This window comes from Idiotropiscis lumnitzeri, chromosome 20, assembly GCF_059441095.1.
Source record: "Idiotropiscis lumnitzeri isolate Australia: NSW breed Sydney's pygmy pipehorse chromosome 20, RoL_Ilum_1.0, whole genome shotgun sequence".
NCBI lineage: Eukaryota > Metazoa > Chordata > Actinopteri > Syngnathiformes > Syngnathidae > Idiotropiscis > Idiotropiscis lumnitzeri.
In genome coordinates, this window is record NC_142410.1 from 8,835,910 (window position 1) to 8,851,769 (window position 15,860).

The 15,860-nt window shown below is 44.1% G+C and overlaps 1 protein-coding gene across 1 annotated transcript in view; it reads right to left on the reverse strand.

The window, feature by feature from the left end:
• Positions 1–15,860, reverse strand: part of sdk2b (sidekick cell adhesion molecule 2b) — a 224,859-nt gene that overhangs the window by 5,969 nt on the left and 203,030 nt on the right. The window contains exons 23-51 of the mRNA XM_088283938.1: positions 15,007–15,154; positions 14,419–14,559; positions 13,595–13,776; positions 13,398–13,513; positions 12,874–13,069; positions 12,692–12,790; positions 12,099–12,290; positions 11,814–11,935; positions 11,625–11,734; positions 11,406–11,556; positions 10,818–11,055; positions 10,547–10,662; positions 10,187–10,376; positions 9,520–9,618; positions 9,242–9,436; positions 8,963–9,164; positions 8,722–8,825; positions 8,570–8,640; positions 7,658–7,790; positions 7,360–7,416; positions 7,162–7,263; positions 6,946–7,061; positions 6,229–6,415; positions 5,621–5,758; positions 4,911–5,123; positions 4,701–4,826; positions 3,038–3,202; positions 2,752–2,892; positions 1,527–1,665 (exon numbers count right to left, since the gene is read on the reverse strand). Of these exons, the coding sequence (XP_088140064.1) occupies positions 1,527–1,665; positions 2,752–2,892; positions 3,038–3,202; positions 4,701–4,826; positions 4,911–5,123; positions 5,621–5,758; positions 6,229–6,415; positions 6,946–7,061; positions 7,162–7,263; positions 7,360–7,416; positions 7,658–7,790; positions 8,570–8,640; positions 8,722–8,825; positions 8,963–9,164; positions 9,242–9,436; positions 9,520–9,618; positions 10,187–10,376; positions 10,547–10,662; positions 10,818–11,055; positions 11,406–11,556; positions 11,625–11,734; positions 11,814–11,935; positions 12,099–12,290; positions 12,692–12,790; positions 12,874–13,069; positions 13,398–13,513; positions 13,595–13,776; positions 14,419–14,559; positions 15,007–15,154 (4,189 nt within the window). The remainder of the gene's footprint in view (positions 1–1,526; positions 1,666–2,751; positions 2,893–3,037; positions 3,203–4,700; positions 4,827–4,910; positions 5,124–5,620; positions 5,759–6,228; positions 6,416–6,945; positions 7,062–7,161; positions 7,264–7,359; positions 7,417–7,657; positions 7,791–8,569; positions 8,641–8,721; positions 8,826–8,962; positions 9,165–9,241; positions 9,437–9,519; positions 9,619–10,186; positions 10,377–10,546; positions 10,663–10,817; positions 11,056–11,405; positions 11,557–11,624; positions 11,735–11,813; positions 11,936–12,098; positions 12,291–12,691; positions 12,791–12,873; positions 13,070–13,397; positions 13,514–13,594; positions 13,777–14,418; positions 14,560–15,006; positions 15,155–15,860) is intronic.

Sequence of the window (15,860 nt, forward strand, 5' to 3'; positions counted from 1 at the left end):
AACAAAACAAAAAAAAAGAAACAGGAAAATGAAGCAAAGCAATCCGATTCATATGTTATCAATGTAACACTTGTCTTAGTTAGCATAATAAACAATAATAAAAAAACGTAAAAAAAAGGAGAATACCAAAATGTATTCAATATTCCATTTCATGATCTAAAATAAATTAAAAAAAATTCTAATAGAAAAATATTTTTTAAAAAAGGCAGAAATTTCCATTATATTGTATGATAATTAAATCGGTAAATATTTCCTGAAATATAATGTATGAATAAATTAGTTTAAAAATTAATTATAATAAAATATTTTCTAATATATCACAATGTAATTGAGTGACAATTTTGTAAATTTTACTGAACTAATTTATATTATTTAATAGCCTTAAAAAAATGTTACAAAAAAAATGTTTTTTTCCATCAGCTTGTAAACGGTGTCGTGAATGTGAGCGGGAAGAAAAGCCCCCTTCATACCCTCAGGTGGTCTTGCTAAACAAACCTAACCCCCCACCTTCGCCATCTCCTCAAACTGGTGTTGACTTTTCCCGGCTGCATGTGAAGCTGCTCTACGTTTATTTAAAAAAAAACAAAAAAAAAAACGAGAGAAGTGAAGAAATAGATGGATGGCTTTCCAAACAAACCATCCAATCATCTTTCCATGAACCCATCCATGCGTCAACCCACTCAACCATCCAACCAACAGCAGCTGGCGGCCCGTACGCCCACTCAGAGTGGCCCTGAATTCATTTTTGAAAATCAACATCTTTAGTGTAATACCAGAGTCAACCACTAGCTAGCAGTCATCACTCAGCAGCGCCTCCAAGGCTGTGCACCAGAGAAGAACAGCATGTCATGGCCGCCACATCAGCCACAAGGTTTGTTTTTTTTTCCCCCCACATCGGGGAGTTAATAAATTAGAGTCCTAAAACAAGGATTTATTTAACACTTAAAAATGTTAGAAATATGGCGCCTTAATTGGACAAGCGACTGTTGTGATGGATTAGCTTTACAGCGGGGATGAGGATTTTTTTTTTTTTTTATGCAAGACTTTTTGTCATATTTGGTTAGGAAGTGCTCAGTCCCCAGTAGCGCTGCTGAAAAATTATAGCCTCTTCCATCTTTTAGAAGTCGCCCATCCCTTGCGCTAAACCATTCATTTAAAAACTCATCCATCCCTCTTCAAGTGAAATGTCCAGTTTTATGGATTGGACCAGATGATGAAAGCTAAACTATGAAACTTAGGGGATCTGTGGGCAAACAATGACAAAATAATGAGATTCCAAGTCCAAATAAAAGTGAACTTCACTCCGCGTTTGAACCCCGCGCTAATCGGAAGAAAATCGCCGCCTGTCCGACACGGCTCGGAATTAGCCGGACTACGGTAGGATTAAGAGGCTTGTTTGAATAAGGATCCGGCGGATAAGGCGGCAGGGCAGGCGTGAGGGTCTTTGGTATTCCGAGAGCTGAGATCAAGACGAGGCATTAATCCATAATCGGCGGGGATTTGGAAGTGCCGTTGAATGGGCTGACCTGGTGTAGACGCCGTTCTTCCGGCAGAAGGAGTTCTTGACGGACAGCCGGCGGTTGTTGAGCTCCAGGGCGGGGAAGCGACCCTCGTCCAGGCTCACCATGTCGCCGTGCGTCAGCGCGTTGCAGTTGGCGTTGTTCCCTGCGCACACGTACAGAGACACTGTGTGACCACAGGCCCGGGGGTGGGACGACACCGTTAGAGTTGTTGCCGTCTCGAATGTGAGCAAGAGGAGAAATCGCTGGCACGCATCGGAAAATATTTTTCAGCGGGAAAATGACTCTCTAATTTGAATATTGATTTTTTTTTTATGCACTATTCAAATTCCTCAAGCTCGTGAATTTTGAGATTTTGTAAACTCAAATGATCACAATTCTGAAAGAAATTACAGAAGCTTTCTCTAATTAAACAGTCACATTTTGAAGTGAACTAATTAATTTTTTTCAGTACTCAGTTCTTTAATACAGTTTATGCTGCATTAATTAGATTTTTTTATGTATATATATATATATATTGTTTTCTGTACATTCCTTTATCTAATTCAATAATTGCTTAATTAATTGTAAATAATGTTCAAAAAATCAATAACCAATATTTGATCAAACAATTAGTTAATTAACAAATTTAAAGAATTACATGAATAAATTTGTATTATTTTCAAATGCATCATAAATGGTTTACTCATCTACGAATGACCAGGCTAGTGTGTCCGTATAAAAATAAAATACGGCTCTGGAGCGCAAAAGTTTACCCACCCCTGTGTTAGAGGTTAAAAAGATTCTTGGCCAGCGTGGCCTCCGCGGTCACTCTGGAGTGACTTAAGGTCAACTAGCGGTTACACACACAAGTATGTGGAAAAAAAACAAAAAAAAACACCAAAGCGTCACACGGAGGCATTTGTATCGGCAGCGAAACGGCGGGCTCTTGTTTTTCAACTGTCAGTCAAATAGATGGGCAGGAATTGACCCTGCTGGGGCAACACCCTCCAGTCGAGGGCCGAGCGAGGCAAAACAAATCAATGGACAAGTTTCGACCTTGCCCGGCTGCATTTTTTTTTTTTTTTTCACCAACATCTGTTTTGGGACGCATTTACGGAGGAGCTAACGGCTTGTCAAATAAAAACATAATTTACGAGGATAAAAATGTTGCATTCTTCCCCTGCGGAAAAGAAATTGAATGAAAAGAAGTGGTAAAAACAACGTGGCTACCGTGCGGGGCGGGCCTCACCTGATTCCGACTTTTTTGCATACTTCTTGCTTTGTCCTCTGATGATGAGGATGAAGACCAGCAGGAGGATGAAGATGAGCCCCACGAGGGCAACCACCACCAGGAACCACCACTCCTCGTAGAAGGGGGCCACTTTTTGGGCTGGCGTCCAAAATAAAATAAATAAATAAATAAATGACAGTCAATGAAAAAATGTAAAGTTAAATTTTTTCATCAGTCAGAAACGTGGATTAATAACACGGACGTCAAAGACGCACGTATACGGCAGAGACGAGATAGCACTCACCCGATATGGAAGGGGTGGGAAGGCTCGGCGATCCGTAGCCGTAGTCGTTGACGCCGATCACCCGGAAGTCGTAGCTGACGCCCTGCTTCAGGATGTCCATGTTGAACGTGTGCGACGTCACTTCCTTGGGGATGTCCTTGATCAAGATGTCCCACAGGCCCTCATCTGCAGAGTCAAAGGAAAAGTGTCCTTCTTAACAAGTCGTTTTCTATCCAAGAATTTAATCTCAGGTTCAAAATAAAATTTCAAATCTAATCAAAGGCTCGACCGGGGTTTGGATTTTCAACAAGGGGGAAGGTTTTAAGTCCAGGTGTGGGTGTGTATACTTTGGTCCTTCCTTGCTTTCTTCATCTTAAGGTAATAAACTAGTAATAAGATAGTAATAAGACCCGAAGTTGATTTTAGTCCAAAAATGGGCAAATGTGCCTGTGATGAACCTTCTTGCGAAATGGGCGGACAAAAAAATAATTGCCAGCGAACACGTCAAAGATTGCGGCCGGAGGGCGGACCACTGAGGGTAAAAAAGGGTCAAGTGCCCAGCTCAAGTCATAAAATAGGTCAATTTATCCTCATGTTTTGGAAATAGACAGAACAAAAGATTTACTTGCTTGTTTAATTCCGCACTTGATGGGGTGGGCTGAGACTCCGGTGACCCAACTGCTGTTTTTGTTCACACAACCGATAAAAAGACAGTCGTCCAAAATGTGTCCTCTTTGAGATAAACCGCGAGCGAGCCATCAGTTTCACAACTTTGGCGAGTTTAAAAAAAAAAAAAAAAAATGTGAGGCCATATTTCACTTTTGGAAGTCCTGCCAGAGAGCTTTAATTACATGCCGCCGCTGCTGGTTGTAAACACCACGCTAACTCTTAATGGGTCGCACGCGCGCTACAAGCAAAAAAACAACGTAGCTCATTTGTCACAATGCAATAAACACGGGGAAGCATACAAAAGGTTGTCCCGTGAGGAGTCATCGTATCGAGTGGACCGAACGCAGCGGTCAAGGTGTTCCGAACAGCTGCTGTCACATTAAACATGAGCACAAACTGTGCTTCAGTGTTCCATGCAATTTCCACCGCTTCTTGCAAATGAAGAAATTGAAAAGGAAGTCTCACGCAAAAAACAATAACGAGGTTTCGAAGGGAAATGTACCAGCGGGTCAAGCAGCGCCATGTGATCCGATATCTTGGTGAGGCAGCATGTTGTTTATTTTTGTCCAGGTAAGTGTGTGCTCACAATCACACGACTGTGGTGGTGCTCGATGCATGCGGTCCCCAACCTAAGGTCCGCGGGCCACGGCGGGCCGAGCAGATGAAAAAGAAAAACTTGCAGTATTTCCGGTTCATTAATTATTCGAGACTGAAAAATATTTAATTTTGAAAAGTGACCAGCTTCTCACATTACGCTAATTTTAAATCCACTCACGAAATGAAAAAAACCAAAACATGTATGAAGCACGCTCTCCACAAAAAGCGGCAAGCTGGATTTAAAAAAAAAAAAAAAAATGCCATCCGTCACCGCGCCACAACAAGAGCAAACACCAATTGTCCGGACTGATCAATAATCTCTTATAAGAGTCTCCGATGGCAACCGGGCAGCAGATGGTGACACTTGACACTTGCTTTCCCCCTCTGAAAGAGTCCCCGAAAATCAAAGCGCACTTACCAGAAGGCCTCGCCTCGATGACGTAGCGCGTAATTGGAGCGCGTCCGGGATCCCCGCTGGTCCAGTGGATGGTCAGCGCTGAGCCATAGCGAGTGATAAAGGGATCGCCGGGGGGTCCCGGGGATCCTGGGAAGCAATCCAAAAACTATTGAAGCATTTTAAGTCAGGATATAAAAAAAAAAAATAAAATAAATCTGCGGCGACAGCTACCTTCGCCAGGGCCGGTGGTGATGTTGGCCTCCACTTCGGGCCCGTACACAAACGTCCTGGCACGGATGCGGAAGTTGTACGTGGCGCCGTCGGCCAGGTCCTTGAGTTTGAGCCACAGAGGGCCGCTGCCCTTCACGTCCATCATGACGGTCCGACTGACGCCTGGGGGGGACGAGGGGGAGTGCAGACAGTCGGCGCAGGTCGCGGAAGACTCTGCGCAAACGTAGCACATTCACAGCAATTCGAACACAGGCCAAAAAATGAAAAGCAGTTAGTCAGGAGTGGGTGGAGTCTTAAAGGAGAGGTCAACACCAAAAATTGTTGCAATATGAGCCTTTACTAGTCTAAAGATGGCATTATGATTAATAATGCGTTTGTGGAATATGAGTTAGGAAGCAGAAATCCACCCATTTTTCGCCATCACAGGCAGCGGCCATTTTGTCAGTTTCCGTCGACTGAAAATGTCATCAACGTTGCTCAGGAATGTTTTTTTTTTTAATGCTTAACTCGCCAAATGGAATATTAATCATAATGCCGTCCTTGAACTAGGGCGGCTGCATAAAACATTAACAATTTTTTTGGGGTTGACGTCCCCTTTAAGGAGGCCGTATAAGTATTTATTAATTGATTTTTTTTTTTTATAAAAATGTTTTTTTTTTTATAGTAGCGAATCACAACATGTGTTATCATTCAGCCGAAGGAGGTCATACCGTCGACGGGCGTGCACGGCTCGTAGACCAGACGGTAGCCCTCGATGATGCCGTTGGGCAAGGCGGGCTCGCCCCACGACACGTTGACTGAGGAGGTGGTGAGCTCGCTGAAGTGGATGAAGCTGGGGGCGCTGGGGGCTGAAACAGTAATAATAACTTCATCATAATTCATGACATAATACATTCATTTTTTTTATTAATAATAATTCATAACATTAATAACAAATACAAAAAAATAGGAAAATTTTATTTCCCATCGCCCTGTCTGTTAATTTTCATATTAGTCTGAAAAGTTAATAAATACATTTATTTATTATTTATTCATTTATATGCAAAAATGACACTCGCACGTCCTAGAAAAATAATGCAAGCCGGGGTCACGTCAGTTCGCCACCGCAACGAGCGTCTCGACTTGCTCGCTTGACCCGTTTTGGAGTTGGCCAAACTTAAGCTCGGAAACAGAAGAGCTCTTTAAACTTTTTCCCTCTCAAAGCTCCCATTGTGCCGGGAGAAGCCGGAATAACTCCACTCCTCCCGTTGGACCCCTTCCTCCACTGGCCTTTCCAAATTTGTCATCCTCCCCAGACCCCGTTTTAGCGCGGCGCTACCTGCTTGTTGAGTGCGCCCCCTGATGGCGGGGCTGCGCGGTCCGTCCCCGGCGGCGTTAAACGGGGCCACGCTGATCATGTAGCTGGTGTAGCCGGTCAGGTTCTTCAGCTTCACGCCTCCCTCGGGCATGAAGAGCGTCCGTAGACGCTCCGTCTCGTTCTTGCGCTGGGACTCCCAAAAGTAGACCTTGGTGGGATACGTTACAAAGTTACGTTACAGCTTAAATACTGTGAAGTAAGTTATATTAACGGCAGGTCGAAACCTCCAAAGACAATTTTTTTCAATATCTATATAGTATTGGTCAGCCCACATATGTAGGTGTTATTTATTTATTTTTTTTTTTTTACAAATTATTGCCCAATCTAAAATGTTGAAAATATTTTTTGCACAATGCAATGGTAAGGGTTAACAAAAAAAAAATTGGATTTTGTTTTACAATTTTTTTTTTACAATTTATTTATTTTTTTTATAAAGAACGAGGATTCCACCAAATTAGTTTGGTTAATTAATTTGGTGGATTGGTCACATTTTGTATGCAATTTTTAAATTTGCAATTAATCACATTTGGAGGAATTTGTTCCATTCGGATTGATTTGTTGAATTAAAAGGAAGGAGTTCAATTTGGATTAATTAGCTGCATTTGATTAACTGGATCAATTCCATGGAGTGGAATTCCGTCACATTACATTCCCTTGGGTGTATTTTTTTCTTTTTACCTTGTAACCTTGGATGTCGCCATTTTGAGCGCTGAGTGGCGGCGGGTCCCACGTCACGTCCAGCTGGGTGGCGGTGGCGGACTGAACGGCAACGTTCTGCGGAGGCGCCGTGGGGACTAAACGCCGGCGTACGCCGTTATTCATAAGTCACCGGGGGGGGGGGGGGGGGGGGGCATTGCCCACCTGCGATTTATTTAAGTGCACGCACACACACACCTGCTTCTCCGACAAACACTTCCTGGGGCGGGCTGGTGGGCCCCTCGCCAACGGCGTTGAACACGCTCATGCGGATCTCGTAGCGTTTGTGCTTGCTCAGCTCTGCGGCAAATAAGACTCATCACAATCCTACTTTTACTCGTGCTTTTTTTAATTTGACTTTTTCATATATAAATATTTTTTTACTGTGAAACTTACTGTCTAGCTCGAACTGCGTCAGAGTGGCATCGCTCAGATTGCGGATACTGTAGGGTGCTGCGGACAGGAAGTGAAGTTAGTGAAATAGTAGTAATAACATATTAATAATGCATTTCATATTTTTTTCAAGGCTTAAATCATTAGGATATTTGATTTAATTGAGATTTTGGTTGCTCCACTGACACGCTGTACAGTAAAGAAACGTTTCGAGTAATTCTGGTGAGGGAACCCCCTCCACCATCTAGTGGCTCCTCTTTTAAATGCAGCCAATTTTTTTTTTTTTTTTTTGGGGTCTCACCGGTGAGTTCCGCCCAAGCCGTCATGCTGTTGATGGCGTGGAGGGAGTAACCCCGGAGACGGTCGTACAGCAGCTCCCGGTAGCGGATGCGAAAGCCCAGCAGGATGCCGTTGATTCTCTCCTCGGGGGGAGGCTGTTTGGGAAGGTGAGGGAGGGAGAGAGAGAGAGCAATGCATGGATGAAAGAGCGAGAAAACAAGTGTCATTATGTCATTCATGTTATTTTCAACAACCCCAATGATAAAATTGACACACAAATTAGTATGATAAATTTAATTTAAAAAATAGCTAATGGTAAATAATACAGAAAGTGATTGCATTGCTATGATCAATAAAATATAATAAAAAATAAAAATCTAAGTTCTTCTTCCACTTTCTTTTGGCGGCGCATTAAAAAAAATAATAAAACATTGGTGCATTACCGCCACCGTTTGAAATAGATTGAGCGTCTAAATAATCCTCCAAAACAATCTAGGTGAAAAAAAGGCAGTTTTAAAATGATGAAAAAATATTTACCATAGGACAAAAAAAATCATTTTAGAATTGAAAAAAACCGAAATAAAATAAATAACTAAAAATAATAAAATGATTTAAAAAAGAGGGTTTTAAATAATACAAAATAAGAAAATGTAGTGTAATTACTATAATGAATAAAGAAATAGACTGTTTATATAATATGAAATTCATTACTATAATAATTATGCAAAGAAATTTAAAACTAAAAATGTATTTAATACCCGTGATGAATTAAACGAAATAAATTGAAATAAAAAAATGCAGTAATAATAAAATAAAATCACAGATTTTAAATAAAAGTCATTACTATAGTAAAAAAAAGACAAAAATAACAGACAATTAAAAAATAAAACAAATTAAAAAAAAGAAAAAAAAAGTAGCAAACGCCTTCTCTTACCTTCCAGCGAATCAGCACGGACGTGGTGGTGTGGGGCGTGACCGAGAAGATGACGGGTGCCTCGTCTGGCGCTGGCGGGACAAAGCATAGCGAAGGATCGATTGGAATGAGTTGCATTTGACTCACTTGCTCCCATTTGCCGCATCGCCTACCATCCTGCAGTGTGGTGATAGCGTCGCTCTCCTCGCTGTATTCGCTGTCGCCGATGTCGTTGGTAGCTTTCACACGGAACTGATAGGACGTGAAGGGCTTCAGCCTTGACCACACAAAGCACAGCGGTAAAGCGTTATTATTATTATCATCACTCTCCTTAAATACCAGCTGAGTACCAATTCAAAGGAACGCCTTTTCCCCTTCGCTAACAGAAAAAAAATGCCACGACAAAGTGGCTACCTGGAGACGACATAGGAGGTGGTGTCGTGATTGACGGAGGCCGAGTGCACGGTCCAGTTGTTGTCGGGCAGCTGGCGCAGCTGCACGGTGTAGTAGCGCACGGGCGAGAGGCCGTCGCTCCCGGGCTCCCACGACAGGAGAACGCGCCGAGCGCGGACGTCCTTCTGAGGGACGGAGGGGCGGCTGGTGGGCTGCGGGCGAGCTGGAGGGGAGGGGGGAGACAGCGGAGTTACGACAGAAAAATATTATCCAAAGAAATGATTTCAACATCAACGTTACCTCGTTTCTCCGTGGTGACCACCAGCGCCTCGGCGGCCTTGCCCCAGCCCTTGCGCGTCTGCGCCGTGATGCGGAACACGTAGACGCACTCGGGTTTGAGGCCTGTGACGGTGTACTGGCGGGCGCTGGGGTTGAGCACGTCCACGGTGGCGGTGTTGCCGTTGGTGGAGTTGAGGTGGTACGTGATCTGGTACGCTGGTGCGCGGGAAGAGGGCGATAAGTTTTGATGAAATGCGCAGTGGTGACGCCTCCTCGTGCCGATGGAAATGTTGGCCTACCCAGGATGATCCCGTTGGGTTGCGAGGGCGACTGCCAAATCAGGCGCACCGAAGTGGTGCGCACCTCCGGGAACAGGATGCCCATCGGTGGTCCTGGCACTGCAGGAGGGAGATGATGTCATTATTACCAATTTTTTAAAGCACGCACTCCTTGGCAGAACCGCTCTTAATCTTGCGCAGCCCTGGTGGTGCGCGCAGAAGAATCAGAAGACTGCTGGTAATTTTTTTTTTTTTTAAGGGTGTGCCAAGCTTCGATATCAAAAGCAATGGTTCAGCGCTTCTTCATTGTACACACGCCGCACCCGAAAACCATATTTTATAAGTGAAATCGTTTGGGTTACTTCATTATCACACTTTTTAAACCACACCCCCTTAAATATCGACAGACTTTTGAGTTTTTTTTAGTAAAAGTTTATAAAAAAAAATGAAAAATTAATCATGAATGGCATTAACAGCCCGACAGACTGCTTAAAAAAAATTAGGAAATCCTTTTCCCACAATGCCGATATATTTGGCGCACCCCCTAAATTCCTAGATAAAAAAATAATTATGTGCATTTTCAGGAATAAATTAATTTAGACTAAAAAAAAAATAAAAATTCATCGACTATAAAGAGGCTTCTTTTTTTTTTCTGAGCAAATCTAAGAGAAAAACCCAAAATGTCTACCGTCGTCCAGGGTCCTCTCAAAGATGGCCGGAGAGCTGGGCCGCCCGTCTCCTACTCGGGTGAACGCCAGCACCTGGATCTCGTACAGGACGTATTTTCCCAAACCCGCCAGCTGGACGCTGTGCGTAGCGTTGCCCTCCACCATCCAGAACCTGGCGCTGCTGTCCGAGTCCTTCTCTTTGTACACCACCTGCCAAATGGCAGAGAATTAGGAAAAATTGCAGACGGCAGCGTGCAATGTTTTACCCAGCTGCTTCGCAATCACAAAAAAAAAAAATGCTGACTTCAAACAGAATGCACAAAAAAAATAAAAACTGGAGTTAGATTGCTGCTTCAAATTTATATGAATGTCAAACAGACCTTGTAGCCTAAAATGAGTCCATTTCGGTCCGGCTCGGGTACTTCGGACCAGCGCACCAAAATGCTGCTGGAGGTGGTGGCGAAGGCGGACACATTGGTGGGCCCGCAGGAAGGCACTGAACAACAAATATTTGTTTAGAAATTAACAAAGAAATAAATATATTATTTGAAGGCTGCCATTTGCCTCGAGCCCAAACAAAAAAAAACATTCAGTGGACAGATTTGAAATCTTTTTTGAATGAATCAAGACACAAACAGAACACGGCCTCACCTGACTCCCGGGTCCGCCCTCTGATTGGCTGGCTCCAAGGTCCAAGTCCGATGCCGTTGAGGGCTTGCACCCTCACTTCATACTCGGTCCATTCCTCCAGGTCCTCGATTGTAAACTCCCTCTCCAAACGGTCGGGTATGGCCTGGGTGAGCGGGCGACCCGACGAACCCGCCTTGGAGTACTGCACCCGGTAGCCCACCTGTTCCGCATTTCCGTTATACTCCCACTCAGGTAAAGGCTGGAGAGAGAGAGAGAGAGAGAGAGAGAGAGTGTGTTGGGGTGTTGAACATTTTGACAAAAGTAGTGCTTTGCTGCCCACTTGTGGCATTTTGGTGTCTACATTGAAATTAGCCGAGCAGTTTCATTTGCACAAAACCAGCGCTTTATCACCACACATCTTCAAGTCGAGGAACTACGTTGAAGTGAATCAGACCTTCATTTAGATAAAAGTAGTGCTTTCCCCACTTCTTGTCACTCTTGTGTGAAGACGCTATGTTGAAGCGTTTGAGGAGTTTCATTTCAACTGACGTAGCGCATTGCCGCCATCTTGTGGCGTCTACGCCAATTCACTCGTCCTGCTCTGCTTACCATCCATCTTAACCACAGGCTGGTCTCGCTGGCGGTGCGCAGCGAGACGTTGGCTGGCGCCACGTCCGGAGGGGCGGGAAGCGTTTGGATCTTTCTGGAGGGTTGACTGGGGGGGCTGCTGCCCACGATATTCACCTGACGCATACGGAACCTGGACGTGGAATTTAGAATCAACCACCACATTTACGACTTTTGCACCATGACGTGGCGCGTTCCTACCTGTAGTAGGTGTACGGATTGAGGCCAGGAACCTCCAGGGAGCGAGCGTCGGGCAGATTGGACACCTGGTGAACCGTCACCCAGTCCTCATTGTCTCCCACGGCGCCCACCTAAGACCACCAATCGGGGAATCGGGATTAACGTCGTAACTAAAATGGGCCGATATGCGATCAGGTCCTCCGAGCTCACCTGGGCTTCCACCTGCCAGCGGGAGATGGAAGTCTTGCCGTCGTAGCCCGGCTTGAAGAGAAGACTGACGGAGCGCGGGCCGATGTTGGAGATGGCGATGCTGGTGGGCGGGCCAGGAAGCTCTGAGAGGAAGCGGGAGGTTGACAAATTTAAATGTAGGAAATTTGAAATCGATAGAGGGCAACATTTTGGATCAAAATACGCTGGAAATTAAAAAAAAAAAAATACTCAACTACTTTATCTACTACTACTATTTAGATTTCTTCATAGCATCCCGCAACCGACCTGGCGGCACGCCCGACGAGATGGTGGAGGATGACAGAAGGCCTTGCCCCTTGGACGTCATGGCGGCCACCTCGATGGTGTACGTGGTGAGTGCGGTGAGTCCGGTGACGCGGTACTCCAGGGTGACGCTCGGCAGATAGTGGGTGACCCGCGTGTTGGTGCGGTTGAACTCCTCCCACGAGATGCGGTAGCCTGAAGATAGCAACGCACACAGACGCAGTAGGATGGCATCGAAAAAAAAATTGGCATTAGTAGGAAAAACAAAAAAAAAAACAATAATGCATTTAAAACGGTTAAATACAGAATATGAAATAAAACAAAATTAAATTAAAATACTGAATAAATATTGAATTAAGATGTATCAATATTTATAAGATAGTAGTTTCATTAAAGAAATAAATTGTTTACTATAATTAATATCTAAAATAAAAAAAATAAAATAAAATATGATTTAAAAAATAAATACAAAAAAATATAATAAAAAAGATAAATGCATTATACATAATATAATAAAATAATAATCACAATGATAATCATAAATAAATGACAGGCTACATAAGGGTGGAGGACGGTGGGCGTGTTTGTGCTCACACCTGTGAGAATGCCGTTCTTCTCGCTGGGTTCGCTCCAGCTGACTTTGAGCGATGTGTCGAGAATGTCGGTGAAGCTCAGGTGGCCGACGGCGCCCGGCGCTAAACGCAAAAGACGGACGCTCAGCTCGTTTGAAAAAGTCAAACCCAAAGTAGATGAAGTTGCGCGCTCGCCGCCTACTTACTGTCCTCGTGCGTCATGAGAAGTTTGGGAGGGCTGCGGGGTCCATCGCCCGGCGTGGTGAAGCACAGCGCCGAGGTGAAGTAGTTGCTGAACTTCTTCAGGCCCGTCACGTAGCCCACGTGCACGCCGTCCTGGAAGTTGGGCCGCGTCGTCACCGTTGCCACCTCGCGCTCCTTGCCGGGCTCCCACGCCAGCAGCTGGGGTAGATTTAAGGGTGAATGCTTGATTCTTCGATCCAAGCCATATGATTATGCCAATATGGTCATCGATTAGTGTAATAATCACATTTTTAATTGAATTTCAATCAAGGGTTTTTGTTTTTTTTAATTTGATTTTATTTTACTTTTTTTAACCGGGATGCTTGATCTTCACCGCTTTTTATATGAATGGCCGCATCTCAGCGAATTCTCGGTCCCGGGCCCCCGCATACATATTTCAGTATCAAAGCCTCCCAATCAACATTTGCAGCACAAGCGAACGATGCCGCGAGATTCTTTAATTGGTGTCGTTAGCGCGCCCACCGACCTTGTAGCCTTGGTTGATGCCGTTGATGAACTGCGGGTTGGGTGCGGTCCACGTGAAGCGGATCGCTGTCGAGTTGACGGCCTCGGCCTGCACGTTGCCCGGGGCGATGGTCGGCACTGGGGCGGGAAGAGGGACACAGGAAAATTGAAAACAAAAAAAAAAAATAAGAGAGAGAGAGAGAGAGAGACCCGAATTACCTCCCTGCAGGGTCCACTCTGTGACCTTGTGGCTGAAGGCGCCCAGGCCCGCCCCGTTGTAGGCGGCCACCTCAATTTCGTAGTTGGTCCAGATGATGAGGTCCTCCAGCAGCAACGTGGTCACATCCGGGCTGGAGATGTTCTTGATCTGGTAGTCCACCGGCAGCCCCGTCAGACGGTACCTGACACAAAAACACACGCAGCCAGACAAATGGCGCTATTAGTGTGAAACTGCAGTACAGCAGACTCCCTGCTAGGGGGAGACAGAGCACCAAAAAAAAAATCATGATGATTTTAGGGATTCTTACTACAAAGGAGGATTAACCAACCGAGAATAAAAAAAAAACAAGGGTGAGTTGCTTCAAGAAGCGGATTAATCATAAAAAAGGCTCAAAATATCAGGCACGTGACTCACTATGGTGCCTGCTGATGGGAAAAGTTGCAAAAACAACTACTGGTGTATTAAAGGAAAACATTTATTTATTGATTCGTGAGAGCTACAATTCACAATCTTGTGAATATAAAGTAATAATAAAAAAGTTTTACAACTAAAAAAATGATAGATTTTTTTAAAATAATTTTTTTCATTAAAAAAAAAAAAAAAGTGTGTTTCCAAGTAAAAGCTGTATGTTTTTTGAACGACATTTTAGTAAAATTTTGAAATAAAAATCACATATCAATAAATTAATATTTTTGGGAGAAAAAGAATGCAATAAACTCACTTTTCAAGTAATTTTTTTTTAAACTTATCTTATTATTTATTTTTTTTGGTACTTTAGCGGAAAATGAAACCCTCAACGAGTCTGCCCAATGCCCGGTCTTACCGGACGGTGTAGCCGCGCAGGAGGCCGTTCTGGTGGCTCTCGGGCGGCGGCTGCCACTGGATCATGATGGACTGGTTGGTGCGACCGCTGGCGATGACGTTCTGAGGAGGAGCGCTGGGAGGCTCCTCCGGCAACGACACGCTACAACACACAACAAGCAAGCGCAATACTGCTAAACACCAAAATTACATTTGCGTTTACATTTTTATGATTTAAAAAGTCTACTGTGTATACGTTGCATATGCATTGTTCCAATTGTTGTATACGACGGGATGACAACGACATCAGGCTGAAGCGTTTTTCTCGTAGGCGACGCCGTATGGAAGGCTCACCGCGGCTTGTTTACAAGTGACAACATGTTTGTGTGTGTGTGTGTGTGTGTGTGTGTGCGGGGGTGTGCACGTGTGTGCGCTCTGGCGCCCATCCCTCCATACCGACTCTTGACAGAAAGGATCAGTCAAAGCGGTTGCCGTGGAAACAGGCTTGACTATTTACAGACAAGTTTTCAACTCAAAGATGGTCCGATGTCCGTCAACCTTTAAGACCAAAAATGCCGAGCGAGTGTTGCATTATGGGATGGCGGCTCACCGCTCCGTCTCCTTGCTGAACTGGCCCTTGCCCACGTCGTTGACGGCGCACAGCCGGAACTGGTAGGAGCGCGCCGGGATCAGGCCATCGACCGTCACCGCAGATGAATCGGGTTCGATGCTGGCCAGCAGGACGGCCCAGGGAGCGTCTGCAAATTAACACATCACCAAATCGGGTTTTTTTTTTTAATTATTATTTCTTTTTAGAATAAGTGATAATCTGCCAGAGGAAAAAAGTATAGAAATATTCTAGAAAAAAAGAAACAGTTGCTTTCCCTGGACACAAATAATGTAATTTAAAAAAAGGAGTAATTTTTTGAGAAGATAAATAAATTCAACATTTTTTGAGAATCGAGTTGTTTTTTTTTAAAATTAAATCCGCTCCTTCGAGAATAAAGTTGAAATCTTTCCAGAACAACAGTTGAATTTTTCAACAAAAAAAAAAGTTAAAGCCAAAAAGTTTATTTTCCACCACAATAAAGTTGCAATTTTTAAGCAAATGTATTCATTTTTATTTATTGTTTTTTTTTATTCAAAACCGAGTTGCATCCTTTCTCGTATAAAGTTATTTTTTGCAAGATAGCGCCCTGACGGTGGGCCTGCTGTGAGCACATCAGCGAGAATATTCAACAGCTCTCACGCAACAACACCGCTTTTGTGTCAAGGCACTCTGTTCCCCCTCCAAATACCAAAAGTGATGGACGCCCTTAATGACCGCTACTGATCTTAAATTCTTTTTCAACTTCCTGGGAGGGCATAAGATGCGCTGGCACGGCAACGCGGGTGACGACACAGGAGCACGACGGATTGAAATCCAAAAGGGCATCGTAGCAAATATCGGGATTTCATCAACAC